Source organism: Heterocephalus glaber, unplaced genomic scaffold (genome assembly GCF_053883595.1).
Source record: "Heterocephalus glaber isolate CG9 unplaced genomic scaffold, H.glaber_assembly_v1.0 deba00000281, whole genome shotgun sequence".
In the NCBI taxonomy this organism is placed as follows: Eukaryota; Metazoa; Chordata; class Mammalia; order Rodentia; family Bathyergidae; genus Heterocephalus; species Heterocephalus glaber.
In genome coordinates this window covers 30,956,696-30,972,939 of record NW_028258139.1, presented here as the reverse complement: position 1 = coordinate 30,972,939, position 16,244 = coordinate 30,956,696, and the positions used below count along the sequence as shown (strand labels likewise).

General features: G+C 39.0%; 1 protein-coding gene across 8 annotated transcripts in view; it reads right to left on the bottom strand.

Annotated features, from left to right (window-relative positions):
• Atad2 (ATPase family AAA domain containing 2) overlaps positions 1-16,244 on the bottom strand; it is a 73,028-nt gene that overhangs the window by 13,071 nt on the left and 43,713 nt on the right. For all 8 annotated transcript variants that reach the window (XM_087184362.1, XM_087184363.1, XM_013069618.3 and 5 more), the window contains 9 exons: positions 11,776-11,935; positions 10,909-10,999; positions 9,907-10,221; positions 9,658-9,787; positions 9,153-9,339; positions 8,197-8,382; positions 1,813-1,948; positions 673-869; positions 7-166 (listed from right to left, as the gene is read on the bottom strand). In XM_087184362.1, coding sequence (XP_087040488.1) covers positions 7-166; positions 673-869; positions 1,813-1,948; positions 8,197-8,382; positions 9,153-9,339; positions 9,658-9,787; positions 9,907-10,221; positions 10,909-10,999; positions 11,776-11,935 — 1,562 coding nt within the window. The remainder of the gene's footprint in view (positions 1-6; positions 167-672; positions 870-1,812; positions 1,949-8,196; positions 8,383-9,152; positions 9,340-9,657; positions 9,788-9,906; positions 10,222-10,908; positions 11,000-11,775; positions 11,936-16,244) is intronic.

The following is a 16,244-nucleotide window of genomic DNA, read 5'->3' as shown; positions in this document are numbered from 1 at the left end:
ATTTACCTCCAGGGTCTCTATCTGGATTGTATTCTAAAGCATTACTACAGATCAGGTCAATATCTCTCAAATAGTCTTTCACAGTCAGATACTTGTGTAGATCAATTTTACTGATTACAGATGAAAGGTCCATTGGTTGCTTTATCACAGTGACATAATCGGGAACCTAAAATTCAAGCAAATGATTAAATTTCTAAATTAATTCAAAACATAAAGCATTTGACATTTCTTTGCCAACCAATATTATAGGGCATAGAGAATAAAAAGGATAAGACATTCATATGAAAGCTTTGACTCTAAAGCTATTTATTTCTACTCTTCAGCAGCTATCTCCTCCAGTAACATCCTGTATTTCTCCTAGTCCAATTGTCACCCATTGCCAATGTCAACTCAAGCCCTGACTCCACTCAATTCCAAATGTGCGGCTCATGGTAACACCATGCAGCACACAGACATTCTCAAATAACTTTCAGAATGTTTGGCTTGGACAGAAAAATTGTCTATTCTTCGCAGGAAAGGACAATGTATTACACGTCCAATTAAGTCTTCATATGCTTAGGACACTACAATACCTGTTTTCATACAGAGATAACCAGTTCAGCATGTAGCATGGAACTACATGAACTATTCCTGTAGTTTAGAACACATTTGATTCAAACAGTAAATTAATACCTCATCAGGGTCAACAGGCTTAGTAAACACTCGGAATCGTTTGTCGATAGCAAGCCTATGTGTGACACTTCTTAGGAAAATCCTCAGTTCTCTGAAAGTATCTTCTTCTTGTTCCTCCAGTCGTTTCACTTCTTCTGCTGTCAATGGTCTTGGCTCAGGTGGTGGTGCTACTGGCAGGACCTCCAAGGCCTGCAAAACTTCATGGGAAGGGAAGACTTTAATTCCTACTCCTGCATATTACCACGGTGACAGTGTAAAGACTGTGAACAGTGCCAGCATCTGAAGGGTTGTATTCCTTGTATCTGCCAGGAACCCAAGAACTTAGAATATGGAAGTACCACCATAATCTAACTACCCCTACATCTCCTCTAGAAATAACTGTTAACTTGTTATTTACAATGGTAATTCCTCAAAGACATTGCCTCTGTTCCATTTCAAGATAATTTAAGAGACTATTAAAATTTTGAAAATGCATTATTTTTCCAGGTAAGAATATTCTAACTATAAAAAGTTATCTTCACTAGTTTTTGAACTAATGAAAATTGTGATGGTTCAAATAACAAAAAAGTTTAATTTTTGCTTAAATCAATATTCAGTGAGTACGGATGCTTAGAAGAAAGAAAATGAGATCTGTCCCAATAATTGGTGACTAAGAATTAATTAACAATGTTAATTAATTAACAATGCCCAATCAGCAGTATGAAGAGAACTATGATGGCTGATTAATTCTGCATGGATGAATCAGGGAAGGCCTCATAATAAAAACTTAAATTCTAGTAAAGGTCAAGTAGATCTTGTAGGCAGAAATGAGGGCCATGTAGGTGTTATTGACAGCAAAATTGTAAGAATGGGAACACGTTGTGTATAAAGACAAAGTGTTTTCTAGCAAAAATAGGTAAGGGAAAGGGAAAACATAAGTCAAAAATATGCCCAAAAGGATAGACTGGGGCCATACTTTGAAACACTTGTGTGCCTCAAGAATTTTACCTGAACAGGAAGCACAGATTTTTAAGCAGTCGCTGTTATCAATGTCATGACTGAGACTTTCAACCTGTGCTATTAGCTGTCAATAATATTAACTGATATTTCATTGCCATTTTCTCAAAATTATTATATTAAACTTTGATATGGTTAACGAACCTGCTTTCTTTTTTGACACAGGAGGCCTAGCAGCTTGTTTCAGAATTAAATCTTCAAAGAATTTTGTCCGTTCTTCTTTGCCTGGTAACTGGACATTAAAAATCTCCCCATAATCATGGAAAAATAATTCTTGCACCTTAAAAAAGGAAAAATGCAATATATATAGAATAAATCCAATAGCAAGCTGTTATACACATATCTTTAATCAAAATTTATATAATCAAGAAGTGATGTTTTTAAACATGTTTTTTAAATATGTTCAATTTATGTATAAACTGCCTATGCAATAAATTACGAACTGAAAATCATAAATTCCTCTTAAAACACAAGCATTCAAACTACAATTAACGTACCAACTGACTAAAGGGTTTGGGGTTAATTCACTTTTACAACCCAACGTGATATGTGAAATATGAAAATGAGTGGTTGCTCAGTAAAAATTACAGACAGAAAAATAAAGTGTTGGCAAAGGACATGGAGAAACTAGAAACTGGATTGTGGGTAGGAATGTAAAATGATACAGCTGCTGGAAAACAGGATGATAGTTTCTCAAAAAGTTAGACATAGAATTACTATGCGATCCAATAGTTCCATCACTATGTATCAAAAAACTAAAAGCAAAAATTCAAACAGACACCTTTATACCAATAATCATAGCAGCATTATTCACAAAAGCCAAGAGGGAGAACAGCCCAAATGTCTGTCAGATTAATATATAAACTGGTGCACATCACAATGAAAAATTATTTAGCCTAAAAAGGATTAAAATTTATGATGTTGCATGAACACTGAAGACAGTATATTAAGTGAAATAAGCCAGAAACAAAAGACAAATGTTCTATATTATATTCTTCTATCAATAACTAGAATAAATCCTTAGAGTCAGAGAGTGTAACAAGTTACCAGGGGTAGGAAAGGAAGGATGAGAAATCATTACTAACCCTTAAATGTCTAGTGATCCAGTTTGGGAACACCCATAACAATGGAACATAATGTATTCTCTTCAAATGCTTGTTCCTTGAGTTTTTCTTGGTAACATATATGAATTTCATGCAAAAGTTAAAAAAATTTCAATCAGGGCCGGGAATTTAGCTCAGTGGTTCTGCCACCTGCCCCGCAAGCACAAGGACCCAAGCTCGATCCCCGGTGCCAAAAAAAAAAAAATTTCAATCTTCGGCATAAGTGGGTTAATAGGTACAGAGTTTCTACTTGAAATAATGAGCAAATTGTGGAAATGGGTAGTGGTAATACCCAGCATTAGGAATATACCTAATGGTACTGAATTGCATGCTTAGTTATGGTTCAAATGTTAAGTTCTGTTACCCAAAATGTTCACACCACAAAAAATTAAAGGCAAAACAGGTCCCCAGAGATATTTCACAATAAAGCTCTCCACCTTTCCCAGTATTATTATTGTTCTTAGGGGACATTACTCACAAGAAGCATGATTTGTGTGGTTTCCTGACAGTGTCTTTGACATGGAGAGGTTCACATGCATAGCTGTTGCCCCTTCAGCCCTGAAGGGTCTCCCGTACCCTAAGACTACTGCTGTAATTCATGATGAGACGTAATCCCTCAAAGCTAGGCCATTAACTGGTAGAACCATCAGGAAGGAATAAATAAATAGTGCCCGGGCCGGGGATGTAGCTCAGTGGCACCGTGCCCACCTCACCAGTGCAAGGTCCCGAGTTCAATCCCTAGTAGCCCGCCCAAAGCGTCACAAAAAGGCCGGAGGGGACTAGCTGGCCCTTTGTGTGTGTAAGGATGTTTACCACATCACAACACAAGGGTGCAAGCAGCTTGGTGACGTCTTGAAAGAACAGAGCTAACCAGTGAGTCTGCTATGCCTAGACTGAAGGAAAAAATTCCCGTTGTTCATGAATTACTCAGACCAAGACCTTTTCATTACAGCAGCACAAAGACAACCATGCAAATGTTTTCTAATGCTTCACACATTTTTCCTGTTATTCCAATGTCATTTACGAAACGTGTCCCTGCTTCCGCTAATTCCCCTTCTAAACCATTTTGTACGCAAGCCTACTAAGTCCTTTATTTACTTATCCATTCTGACCCAATGCCCACCGCTTTAGTTACTGAAGCTTTGTGGAGTGCTTTTGGTAGGCTAGTCCCCAGCACTGCCTGCTATTTAAAAAAAAAAACAAAAAAAACACCTAGGCCAAGGTTCATACTAAGTCTTCAAAATTCTCTTAGAAATTCTAGTGCTTAGCTGGGTGTGATAGCACATGCCTGCACACCAGCTTTCTGGGAGGCCTACACTGGAAGACTCTAAGTTCAAGCTCAGCCTGGGCATCTTGGTGAGACTCTGTTGTGTCAATATTTAAAGGTGTGTGCTTGATGGGAGATACTGGGGATGTAGCTCAGTGCAAAGGTCCTGGGTTCAATCCCTAGTAAGTGCCTCCCCCAATCGAGGACTTTATTCTTCTACATTAAAGTTTAGAATTAACTCTTACATTTTCTTGAAATTTTTACTGGAATTTGTACCTTTTCCTTTCCTGGTGGCCTGGAAGTTATGTGGTGCATTTCTATTTTTTAGTGTTACATGTTTTAACAGACATATTTAAGCTTCCCTTTTGACCACAATATGAGGCCATTCAGGATCTGTGTCATCTAAGATAAATCTGTACATAGCTTCCCTCCCCTCCTTTCATTCACTATGCTAGAATTACTGCTTTCCCACTCTTCTACCTTGTTCATTTCCTCTTCAACTGTGCCTGCTCCTTTCACCCTTCAGAAGTTTTACTTTAACTAGGGAGGGTATTTGATTTATAAAAATCTCTAACTGGTTCTTTGTCACAGCAGTCTGTGACACACATGAGACGGGACTGCCTGTGAGGCGGTCCTCTCTCCACTGCTTATCTGTAAGCTTGTCTTTGCCTCTGACAGCTCTGTCCACAGGTGATGTTCTGGTTTCTGTAGCCTCCACCTCCAGGGATTCTGGAAACCACCTAACTAGACACAGAATGTGTTTTCATGTCTTCTGGGCACAGGGGTTCCCTTCCTCTCGTGACTGTGGCACCATGTAGAAGACACCGTTCTCCACCTGAGGGGAGATAGCCCTGTTCACTGCCACTTGGTACAGGGCTGGAAATGAAGAAATCCCATCACCTCAGAGCTGCCCAAGGTGTTCTTCAACTTCTTCCTAGCACTGACCCAGAGCAAGAAACCACGACGTTTCAGATTTGTGTACATACTTTGGTTCACAGCTACCTTTATCACTCTAATCCCACTGCTGAATTTCATGGGTTCGTGCGTTTCTAGTCTACAGGTGGCATTCTCTGTCACCCCTTCAGACCGCGGAGTTACAAGAGTCTAAGTGTTCTTGCATACTGGTTCATTTTCTAACTAGTTTTGAGATGGACAGACTCTGAAACACTATTCCTCATGTCCAATGCTATATAGAGGGTATCATGGACTCACTAAAACTGTGACACTCAAAGTGGACTTGTATCCATAGAGACTATTCACTTACAAAAATGAGCAATTCCTAATCTAGTGCCCGTTTTCCTCTACTACAGTGTGGTACTGGGATACTTGCTGGGAAATAATACTCTGAATTGGGAAAAAAGTTGTTCTTTTAGAAAAGATCTTTTTGCTGGGGAATCAGTGGTAGAGTACATGCTTAGCACATATATGGCCCTAGATTTGATGCCTAGCACCAAAAAATAAGATAAAAATCTTAGTACAGAATTCTCAGACTCAATAAAGTTTTGCCAGGCTAAAATGATTATAGTTTTTCATATTTTCTACATTCATACAAAGAAAAGTTTGGCTAGTCTATCTTATTAACAACAGCATAAATTCATAATTGGTATTTCAAACTGCAAAATGACTAACGAAGTTTTAGTTGACAGTTAACAGAAGACAATGGTATAATATGGATATTAAGTAGCAATCCTTAACGGGGTTAGTTGGATTCTCAACTGGGGTACTTCATCCTTCATTCATTTTGGCTACAGCCTTTCAAAAGAACAGGAAAAGTAAAGTGACTCGATTTTAATGTGTAGCAGGGTCTGCACATTTCATGTCCGATTTCCTAGCCTCCCTTGCAGTGAGATATGGCTGTATGCCTGACTGGCTGAGCCGCCACTTCCGATGGGGTACACGCAGGGCCGGTCCTTTCAGCTGGCCTGAATGGAAGCAACCTGGAGTGAACAATGGAATGAGAAACCTATTGGCCTGCCACAACCACACGGCACATTGCAAGTTTGCCAAGCTATCAGCTGCTCTGTGTTGTTAGCTGAGCAAGAGAGGAACTATTTTATTAGTAATTCTTAATGAATGTCACAGCATAGAAGAAATTAAGTTAGTATAAAGAAGCGTGGGGCAGAGGGGAGACAGAAATGAACATAAATATTCTCCTATCATTAGATAAGTTCTATACTTCTACAGCTATTTGAGACAGATTAAAGAAGCCTCAAAATAAACTAAACTTTTAATTTTTTTTTGGTACTGGGGATCGAACTCAGGTCCTTGTGCTTGCACAGCAGGCAGCGAAACCACTGAGCTAAATTCCTGGCCCTAAAACTAAACTTTTAGAAGTCACAGCTAACAGAATTGTGAGGGAAGTTTTCACTCTATGCAGCATATTCACATGAAGGAGAGGCTGTAAAGGAGAGTCCAGAACTAGCTAATGAACCAAACCAGAACCCTTTGAGGACTCTCCCTAGCCAAAGAGCCTGTAACACTCACCCAGTCGTTCCCTAGTTTACCAAACTCTCGGGTTTCTGAACTGCCAGGGACACCTGGTTCCTCGCCCACTCCTCTACTCAGCTCCAGCCCCTGGCTGCCTCAGGGCCTCGGCACTTGCTCTGCTGCCATCAGGACCTTGTTCTGGTCCACAGAGACCTGGACGCTCCCTGCCTTTCTCCGGAGGTCTCTGTGCAATCACCTTCTCACTTCTCAGCCGCATGCCGAGGCCTCTTCTACCCGCTTGTCCCTGTGCCCCATCCACACGCTGCAGTGCCACTTAACTGACATTTTCTTCCTACCAAGTTACTATTCTACACTTTTAAAACGTATTTATTTCTCTTTCTGTCTCAACGTGTTATCCCTATATAAGTCAGAAAGATAAAAATTTTTGTCCGTACTGCTTACTGCCTGTATTCTCAGGGGCTAGAACCAAATGTTCTACTAATAGCATAAAAAGTGTGCAAATCCATGGATAAAAATTATTAAATTCATTAAAAAAAAAAATCACACAAGCTAGACAGGGAGGCGCACACCCTGGGCAGTTTAAGCCTAATAGGTTTTGGGCCAAGTTGGGCAACATAGCAAGATCTTGTTTCTTAAAAATAAATAAAGAAGGGCCAGGGATTTAGCTCAGTGGTTCCGCCGCCTGTTTCACAAGCTCAAGGTCCCCCTGGTACCAAAAAAAATAAATAAATAAATAAAAATAAAGAAAGAAAGAAAGAGACATGTAGACAGGGAAATAAGTAAAATTTAAAAAGATGAAAATGTATCATAAAATAAAAAACAAGTCACAGAAGCCTAGCGCATACGGGGCATGTGCTCAGTAGACACGGAGGCAGAACCACTCTCTGCCCTGTATACTCTGGAGGACAGAGCCAGACAGATCCGCGTTTCCTAACAGGCAGTGATGTGAGTTAAGCTGGGATGAGAGCAGAGTGATGGCAGAGAAAATCTGAACAAGATGACATCAGAGGCAATGTCAGAGCACAGACCTGAGAAAAAGGACATCATCTGACAAATCTGTAAGGGAACACTCTAGGCAGAAGCAGCACAAAGTTTTGTTTACTACTGGTAGTTGTTTAAATTAGCACAAACTGGGATATTAATTTAGTACTATCACTACAAGCTATTCCACTTCTAGGAATCAATGCTTAAAAATCCATGTAGCAGCCAGGTGTGGTGGTACACACCTGTAGTCCCAGCACTCCGGAGGCTGAGGCAGCAGGAGGATCACCAAGATTTTGAGCCCAGCCTGGGTTAAATAGTGAATTCAAGGCCAGCCTGAACTACATAGCAAGACCCTGTCTTTAAAAAACAAGACAAACAATTCCCAAAAAACCATATAGGAATGCTCATACAAATTAAAACCCAAGGATACTCGATGCAGCAGTTCAACAGAAAAAATTTAAAAATAAAATACCTGCCAAAGGAAACTTGGGTTAATAAAGTATAGCGCATGAAGACAATGAAAAGGCCATTTTGGTAAGAGAGCAAACTATAATTTCCTTACCACACACAACATCCTAACCATCCTACACAGGCCAAATAGCTAACAGAAAACTTTATCCTATTTTATTTACTTCGGTAGCACTTGAAATTTTACATTTAAACTATGATTACTTTTGCAGAAACAACCGTCTTTTTAAGACTAATGATGCTTCCTCCATACATTACCTCTTCTGGTAGAGCAGAGTGGGGTTTGTCAGAAGTTGCAAGTAGTAAAACTGGAGCAAATGAAGGAATATTCTGTAATAAGGTGGTGAATGTGGCTTTGAGTGTTGGTCCAACCACTTCCCACCACAAGTGGATATGTGGGACATAGACTATACTTGGGGCAGTTCTCTTAGCTTCATGAATCACCTAACAGAAATGAAAGAAAAACCTCTCAGTTTAAGAGTAAGCACATTAGTAATGCTAATTCCATTCGCTTGAAACAATCCTAAAGTTTTCAAAATGTTTTCTTGGGCTGGGGATTTAGCTCAGTGGTTCTGGTGCCTGCCTTGCAAGTGCAAGGTCCTGAGTTTGATTCCCAGTAACCCCCCCAAAAAAGTTTTATTTCCACTCCCACAGCTCTGTTTTTAGCTGTGTTACAAAAGTCTCATTTTTGGGTAAACATAATTGCTTCAAGAAAGTAGAAAATAGCTCAAGAAACCTCAAATACTTTTTGTTGTAATCAAAGTTAAACAAAAATATAAATAAAAATACTTTTGTATTTTAAAAATTAAATATAATAGCAACAAAATCACAGAATACCTGATACTAAGGAGTACTCATTGTTTTAAGTACTGACTCATTTAATTCTCACAATAACCATATTATTATCTCTATTTTGCAAATAAGGAAAACAAGACTGAGATCTAAACTTTCCTAAGACATAAGCTTAAGTGGTACATCTGAGACTTAAATCTATATTCTTTAATGATCAAGCAATTATGCATAGGTCTATTTAATAAACCAGAAATTAGGAAGCAGAACAACAAAAACCCAACTCAATCCAAACCAAAACACCACCAAAACCAAAAGCAAAGCCCTTCCCCAAAACACAATGTGAAAGTAATAAGGTAATTTCAGTTTTGTCTCTGGAAGACAGCTTCCCCCTATAGTTGTCTGTTTAGGCAACAAGGAAGTACCTGGGCACATGTTTCTTCAGGGGATGCGGTGCTGACTCCATAGAGAACAGGAATGTCCAGTGTGTAGACAGTGAACTTTTCCAAAGCATGAATGACAGCTGGTGCCAAATGAGAACCCTGCCCAAATCCAGGTTCTCCCACGATTAATATTCTTGGTCGAAAAGACATGGGTTGGTAACAAGCATTTCTGAAAAAATGATTAATAAACCAATGTTTTAGCAAAAAACAAGCTTGAATGTTTTTCCCAAATGACTAATTATGAAACTCTGTAAGTCCTGTCTATACTACCAGCCAATCACAGTAACGTGCTTCGCATAGTTTCTGGTAACAACTGACTATCACACATTTTGAGGAGTACTTCCGAACAGTGACAATTGCAACAAAAGATTTCTGATACTTTAACTTAAGTAAAAAGCAGACTGGTTGCTACCTGTTATCCTATCAAATAAATCTCACTTATTTTAGGGAATTTACACCAAAAGATTTGCTCCCAAGGAAAATATACCTATTCAAATGAAGAAAATTAAAATTTTCTTTTTTATGAAAGGGTTTTTGAGAAGGTCCATTTTCATAGACTGATGGAACATCATCATCACTGTATGCCAGGTCGCTGTCTAGAAGAGGACAAGAAATATCTACAAAACAGAAAACATTAGTACGTTTTCTTTATGTAATTTTTCAGTTAGCAAATAAGCATGTTTCAAAGAAATTTTTAAAAATTCAAAAATATCTGTGTAGTTATGAAGCTCTGTACCTGCACCTAGTGCTTTACTTGCTTCAATTTCTGCGTGTGGAAAGACTCTCTGTAGGGCTTCTAAGACTCGGCGCACAGTACTCTGCAGGAGGGGCTTCACAATGGCAGACAGGGCCTGCCCGGGGGACACCACAGCTCTCTGAGAGGCAGGTACCATCCTCTGCATGGCTACCTCGAAGTCCCTGGCAGAGATATTAACTGAAGCGAGGTCCAGCTGCAGCTTCTCACTAGTCGTGTAGATCTGTGGGTAACGCCGCCGCAGAGCACACAAGGCAGCTTCGGCGCATACGGACTTAAGGTCTGCACCACAGTAACCTGTCCGGAGCAGCCGGAGGGAAAGTGACAAGCAAACCAGAGAATCTGAAAACTCGACGGACATGGTCACGGCCAAAATAATTAAGTCAACCTATCTACATAATAGCAAAATATTTATAAGTAACACTACTAAAATTCTCCTTTATGCAACGAACTTATATGATGTTAATAGCCATCAACCAGCCAGCCAATCAATCAATCAACCAATCTGTGAATGAAATACAGTACGCAATCACTAAGTACCGTACAACCTAAGGATTAAGAGAAAGGGTTTAAAAATCATACCAGGTTCAAATTTTAGTTTGTCATTTACTAGCTGTGTCATCTTTGGAGAATAACTCAGGCTCTGCAGAAATCGGAAATGACACTACCACATTCACAGGACTAATGTGAAAATTACACGAAATATACAAGGAAGCTAAACAGGGTGACCAGGAAAACAGAAATTTCTATGAAGGATTATTATCATTATTATTATTAGCAGCTACTTTGCTCTCAAATTCTCCCAATGGCCAAGGTGCCAGGAATCTATTTGACACCTAGGGATTTGAAGATGAAAACATGCCACAAGTAAGAGAAGAGAAACAAATATAATCTTGTTTTTAAACATAACTTTGCAAGACTACAACATATTCCAATTTTGAAATGAATGTAATATATCATTTAACTGCTTAAAACAATGTTTACCAACACAGTTTTCTGCTACTTCTTCTAGAAATATGTCCAATGGCTTGGGATTCCAATCCCTTGTGTGAATCTTTAGAATCTCTTTTCGCGCCTGTGAATAAAAACAATTTAATATTTTTGAAACTATAATAATAAAGTGTTCTTCAGTTTATGGGGTGGAACACTCTGTAAACATCTATTAAGTCTATTTGTTCAATAGCTTGGTTCAGTTCTAAAATTTCTTCAGTTTAGAATAATTTCAATATAAATTGTCTAAAATTTTAAAGTAATCAATACTTAATATAAACAGAAATATAAAACAGTAAAAATGAGAAAAAAGACATATTTGTAAGAGTTCAAGGAAATCAGCTTCATTGTTAAACACATCTGCATTTACAATGCCTGGGTTATATTCTTCACAAAAGTACATGGAATAAATTAATAAATTACTGAAATACTGTTCATTCTGGCACATATTAAGAACTGTTTTTAAAGCACTGACAGTTCTACCCATATTTTCTTATATGGTTAACAAAAGCTGTGGCTTTAAAATAATGGATGAAAAGTACTATATGGTGATGTTCAGGAAAAAGCCAAGAATAATGAATTGGCCAAAGACTGAATACTCCCCTTAAGCCACTGAAGTAAAACTGACAATCCAAAGGCTGTGCTTAAACTGAAAGAATTTTAAGAGTAACTTTAGGTGGGCATTACTATACTTAAAGAAAAGAATAAAAAATCACCCTCATTTGAGTTCCTTTCAGCTATCATTTGATTAGATCTTGATACTAAACCTGAGTCTTCAAATTTTTTATTATATCAAGACTTGTTAATAATGAAAAGCAATGTATTTTGTCAAAATCTGAGTGAATGTTATTAAATTCTCACATCTTTATCAGGCAGACTAAAAAGGAACTCTCTGTCAAAGCGACCAGGCCTCCGTAACGCGGGGTCTATGGAGTCCAGTCTGTTGGTGGCACCGATGAGCACAACTTCCCCTCTGCTGTCCAAACCATCCATGAGGGCCAGAAGAGTGGACACGATGGAGCTGAATCGAGAGACAAAGAAGCAGTCGCGCTACGAACACCGGACATGTCACTCAGTAATTCCTTCTTTTGGTAAGATTTAATGCATTAAACACAGAAAGAGATTCTCTCAGTGTACCTAACTACTTTCAATGGATTAAAAAACACCATGGGCTGGGGATGTAGCTCAGTGGTTCCAGTGCCTGCCTGCCAAGTGCAAGGTCCTGAGTTCGATCCCTGGAACCAAAACCAAAACCAAAAACAAAAAAAGCTGTAAAATAACATATTAGATGGAACACAGAAACTGAATTAACAGAAAACAGTCTTTAGTGTGCAATAAATGAATCCTGGAAGTTATTTCACAAAGCATAATTTCACATAATTTCACCAGAGTTCCTGGTCAAGGACACATCAAAAAAATTATTAAAAAAACCAAAACTTGGGGCCGGGGATCTAGTTCTGTGGTTTCGCTGCCTGCTGCACAAGCGCAAGGCCCCGAGTTTGATCGCCGGTATCAAAACTAAACAAAACAAAAAAACCGAAACTCCCTAATGAACCAACTAAAACCATTAAAAAACAAAAAACCCCCACTACAGCAAGGCATGGTGGTGCACACCTGTAATCCCAGCACTCAGGAGGGTGAGGCAGGGGGTTGGCCACAAGTTGGAGGCCAGCTGGAGCGAGCTATATAGTAAGTTCAAGGCCAGCCTGGACTACACAGAAGACCTCACCTCAAAACACCAAACCAGGGCTGGGGATTTAGCCGAGTGGTTCTGCTGCCCGCCTCGCAAGTGCGAGGTCCTGAATTCAATCCCCAGTACCAAAAAAAAAAAAAAAGCCAAACCAACCAAACAAAAATACCCCCAAACCGCACATATTACTTAATCTATAAAATAACCCACATATTACATGTAGATAATGTGATAAGGGATTAAAAACCCCCACAATACTATCACTCCAAAGTAAATAACAATAATTCCTTAATATCATCTAATATTCACTTTAAAAAAAATCTTTTTCAATGTGGTGCTAGGGATCAAACTCAGGACCTTGGGCACGCTAGGCAAGCACTCTACCATTAAGCTCTACCCTCAGCCCCTCAAAGTATCTTTTGTTTGATTTGTTCAATCCAAGATATCCACACAAGGTGGACACTGCATTTAGTCATTTGTTTTGAATTTTAGTAACAGATTTTTGCTAGATTTGTTCCACAAGATGGAGACAACCCTGCGGTTTCCTTACTTCTCCAGATACAGCCAAATTTGAAGGACAATCTTTCCTGCTCACACTGCTTAGAGTTTAAAAATCTGGAAATGGAGCTATTAAAATTTCAAGAAAGGTCCATCTGGAAAAATAAATTCCATGAGCTGCGTGCAGCACTTGAGAAGATGGAGTGTGAAGCAAGGACAAAGGACAGCCCAGAGGGTAGTTCTGAAAATGAAATCCTTACAGTGTGGAATCTGCTGCCAAATAATTTCAAGTCAATGAAAGCACTTGGGATTGCTTTTCTTACTTTGTTTGGATCATCATATGCTTGTGAGCAGCTATCTTCAGCTTGGAATTACATGAAGTCTGGTACCGGAAACAGACTGGCAGATGACCCAAGCGCTGTGTGTGCTGCTGTGAAACTAACAGTGTGAGGCGCGGTTTGACAAATTATCAACGTGCACACAACAGCAAGATCACAGTAGTTGTGCAAAAGCACACCCAATGCAATCTTTAACCCTTCAATAAAAAGCTGTACTGTTAAAAGCTCCATTACTATGTTTTTCTTTGGTACTGGGGATCGAACTCAGGACCCTGTGCTCACAAGGCAGGCGCGATGCCACTGAGCTATGTCCCTGGCCCTGTGGTGTTTTTCTTTTTAAAACAAAATGTTAATGTGAGTTGTTTTTTCTAGACTAAAACCTCAGCCTTTAGGTTTAATTGCAGTGTTGGCACTTTGCGATAAATAAGTGGGATCTGGTGGCAGTTTGGGCACTAGTCTCTAAAGTCCTTGCTATCACTGCTACAGGGATACAGTAAGTCCCCAACTTATGAAGGAGTTAGTTCCACGAGAATGTTCATAATTCAGATCGGTTCCTAATTTGTTGACAGAGTGGGCCTTATAGAGTACACCAAAGTTGAGGACTTGTATGTTGGCACAATTCTCAACAGCTCAGATATGGCACCAACCTATACTTCCATGTGGATGAAGACAAAGTGGTGTAAATACACAACAGAGTACCACAGAGCGGTAAAGAAGACTTTGTCATCTGCAAGAAAATGGATGAAACTTGGGATCATGATATCAAGCTTTTAATAATACAAACACAGAAAGATAAGCATTACATGTTCCTGATATGTGATATCTAAAAAAGACACAAAAAGAGAAGTGAGACTATTAGACAAGAGGAAAGGACAAGGTAAGGGAGAGGAGAGTTTACAGAAGGGTAGAAGTAGCTAGGCGTGATGGCGCACACCTGTCATCCCAGCACTCAGGAGGCTGAGGCAGAAGGATCACCATGAGTTGAGGCCAGCCTGGGCTACATAGTGAGTTCAGAGCTAGCCTGAACTACAAAGCAAGACCCTGTCTCAAAAAAGAAAAAAAAAAAATACGGAGGAGGATGAATATGATCAAGATATGTATATATATATTTTTATAAAAATAGGCAACAGGGCTGGGGATTTAGCTCAGTGGTTTCGCCGCCTGCTGCACAAGCACAAGGACCCGAGTTTGATCCCCGGTACCAAAAAAAAAAAAAAAAAAAAAAGGCAACAATAAAAAAATTTTTTTAAATGAGGCAACACAAAGAAAAATTCTCCCTATCAGCATTTCTATCTTAACTCTTAGCAGCTATCAATAATTATCGTTTAGGTCAAGGTTTCTCAACCTTAGAAATTCTTACATTTCGGACATAAAATTATTTGCTATGGCACACTATCGTGTAGAGGGTACGATGCTGAAGAGTATCTCTGGCTTTCACCTGCTAGATGCCAGTAATCAGACCCACCAGTTTTGACAATCCAATATGTTGATAGGCCAGGCTTGGGGGTGCATGCCTATAATCTCAGCATTAGTTCGAGGCCAGCCTACGCTACAGTGAGTTCAAGGCCAGTCTGAACTACATAGTGAGACTCTGTCTCAAAAACAATAAAAAATGTTGCCAGACACCAGATGTGTCCTCTGAAGGATGGGGGCCGGCAGTGTGCACAGGGCAGAAATTGCCCAGAGTTAAAACCACAGGTCTAGTGATCTACTATTTTATAAGACGCTGCAAAATGACAAATTTCTAATTCGATCAGTCCACTTGTATTTCTCAGGTGTGACTTTCCTACACAGAATTACATTTGTTCATCGACTACTGAATCACCCTAAATTATGCTCTGTACAGGACAGGAAGAAGAAATTTTCACCTTCACTGGTTTTCAGAGCAAGAAGTCAATGATTCAGAAACCTCTGGGGCAATCGACAATGTTTTGTTAAAAAATCATTAAATCCCAACAGGATTCTGTATTTGATGCATCTCAATCTATTCTAATCATCACTTCCGACATGCAGATCTTCCCAACTTTGGTGAACGAGAGCACTTCACGACACTGTGATATGAGCCCAATGTATTTTAACTGTTGGCAGACGTTCACAGGAGGTTCCCGGCTTCTGCTCATTTCCAATTCACTGCTGCACTCTAACATCTCCCGAGTTCTAGTACTTAAAGACCACATTCTAGGGATGAAGGACACTTTATTGCTACTAGGTCATGATGGCTCCTAGGTCATTCTAATGACCACACTTAAGAACTACATTTTCCATATTTAAAAATTCATCTGCAGTTCATGTTATTTCCAATTCAAAGTAAGTATTTTAGGGTTTTAATATAACTTTATTTTTTTTGGTACTGGGGATCGAACTCAGGTCCTTGCACTTATGCAGCAGGCAACGAAACCACTGAGCTAAATCCCCAGCTAACTTTATTTATATTTGCATAATTTTCCTCAGGCTGAAAATCTTATTTCCCAGTGATATTCACATAATTTGTATTACTCTACAATATTATTTATCACTAACAATAAGATACAGTAGAATCAGAGAGCAGATAGAATATGATTTATTCATTTCTAATGTGCTAAATTCTTAAAAAATTAACAAAAATGTCAGATTTTAAGTTTTTGGCATAAAAAACTTAATAAACTTGCCCTATATGTGTGTATATGTATTTGAAGTGGCATATTTCTGGTTGCTAAAATTCCTCCAATTTTTAAAAAATAACCCCAAAATACAGTAAGTAGTGTACTCAATTTACCTGAGTGATGGGAGTATTGTTAAATGTTTCCCCCTATTAACACAAGGAA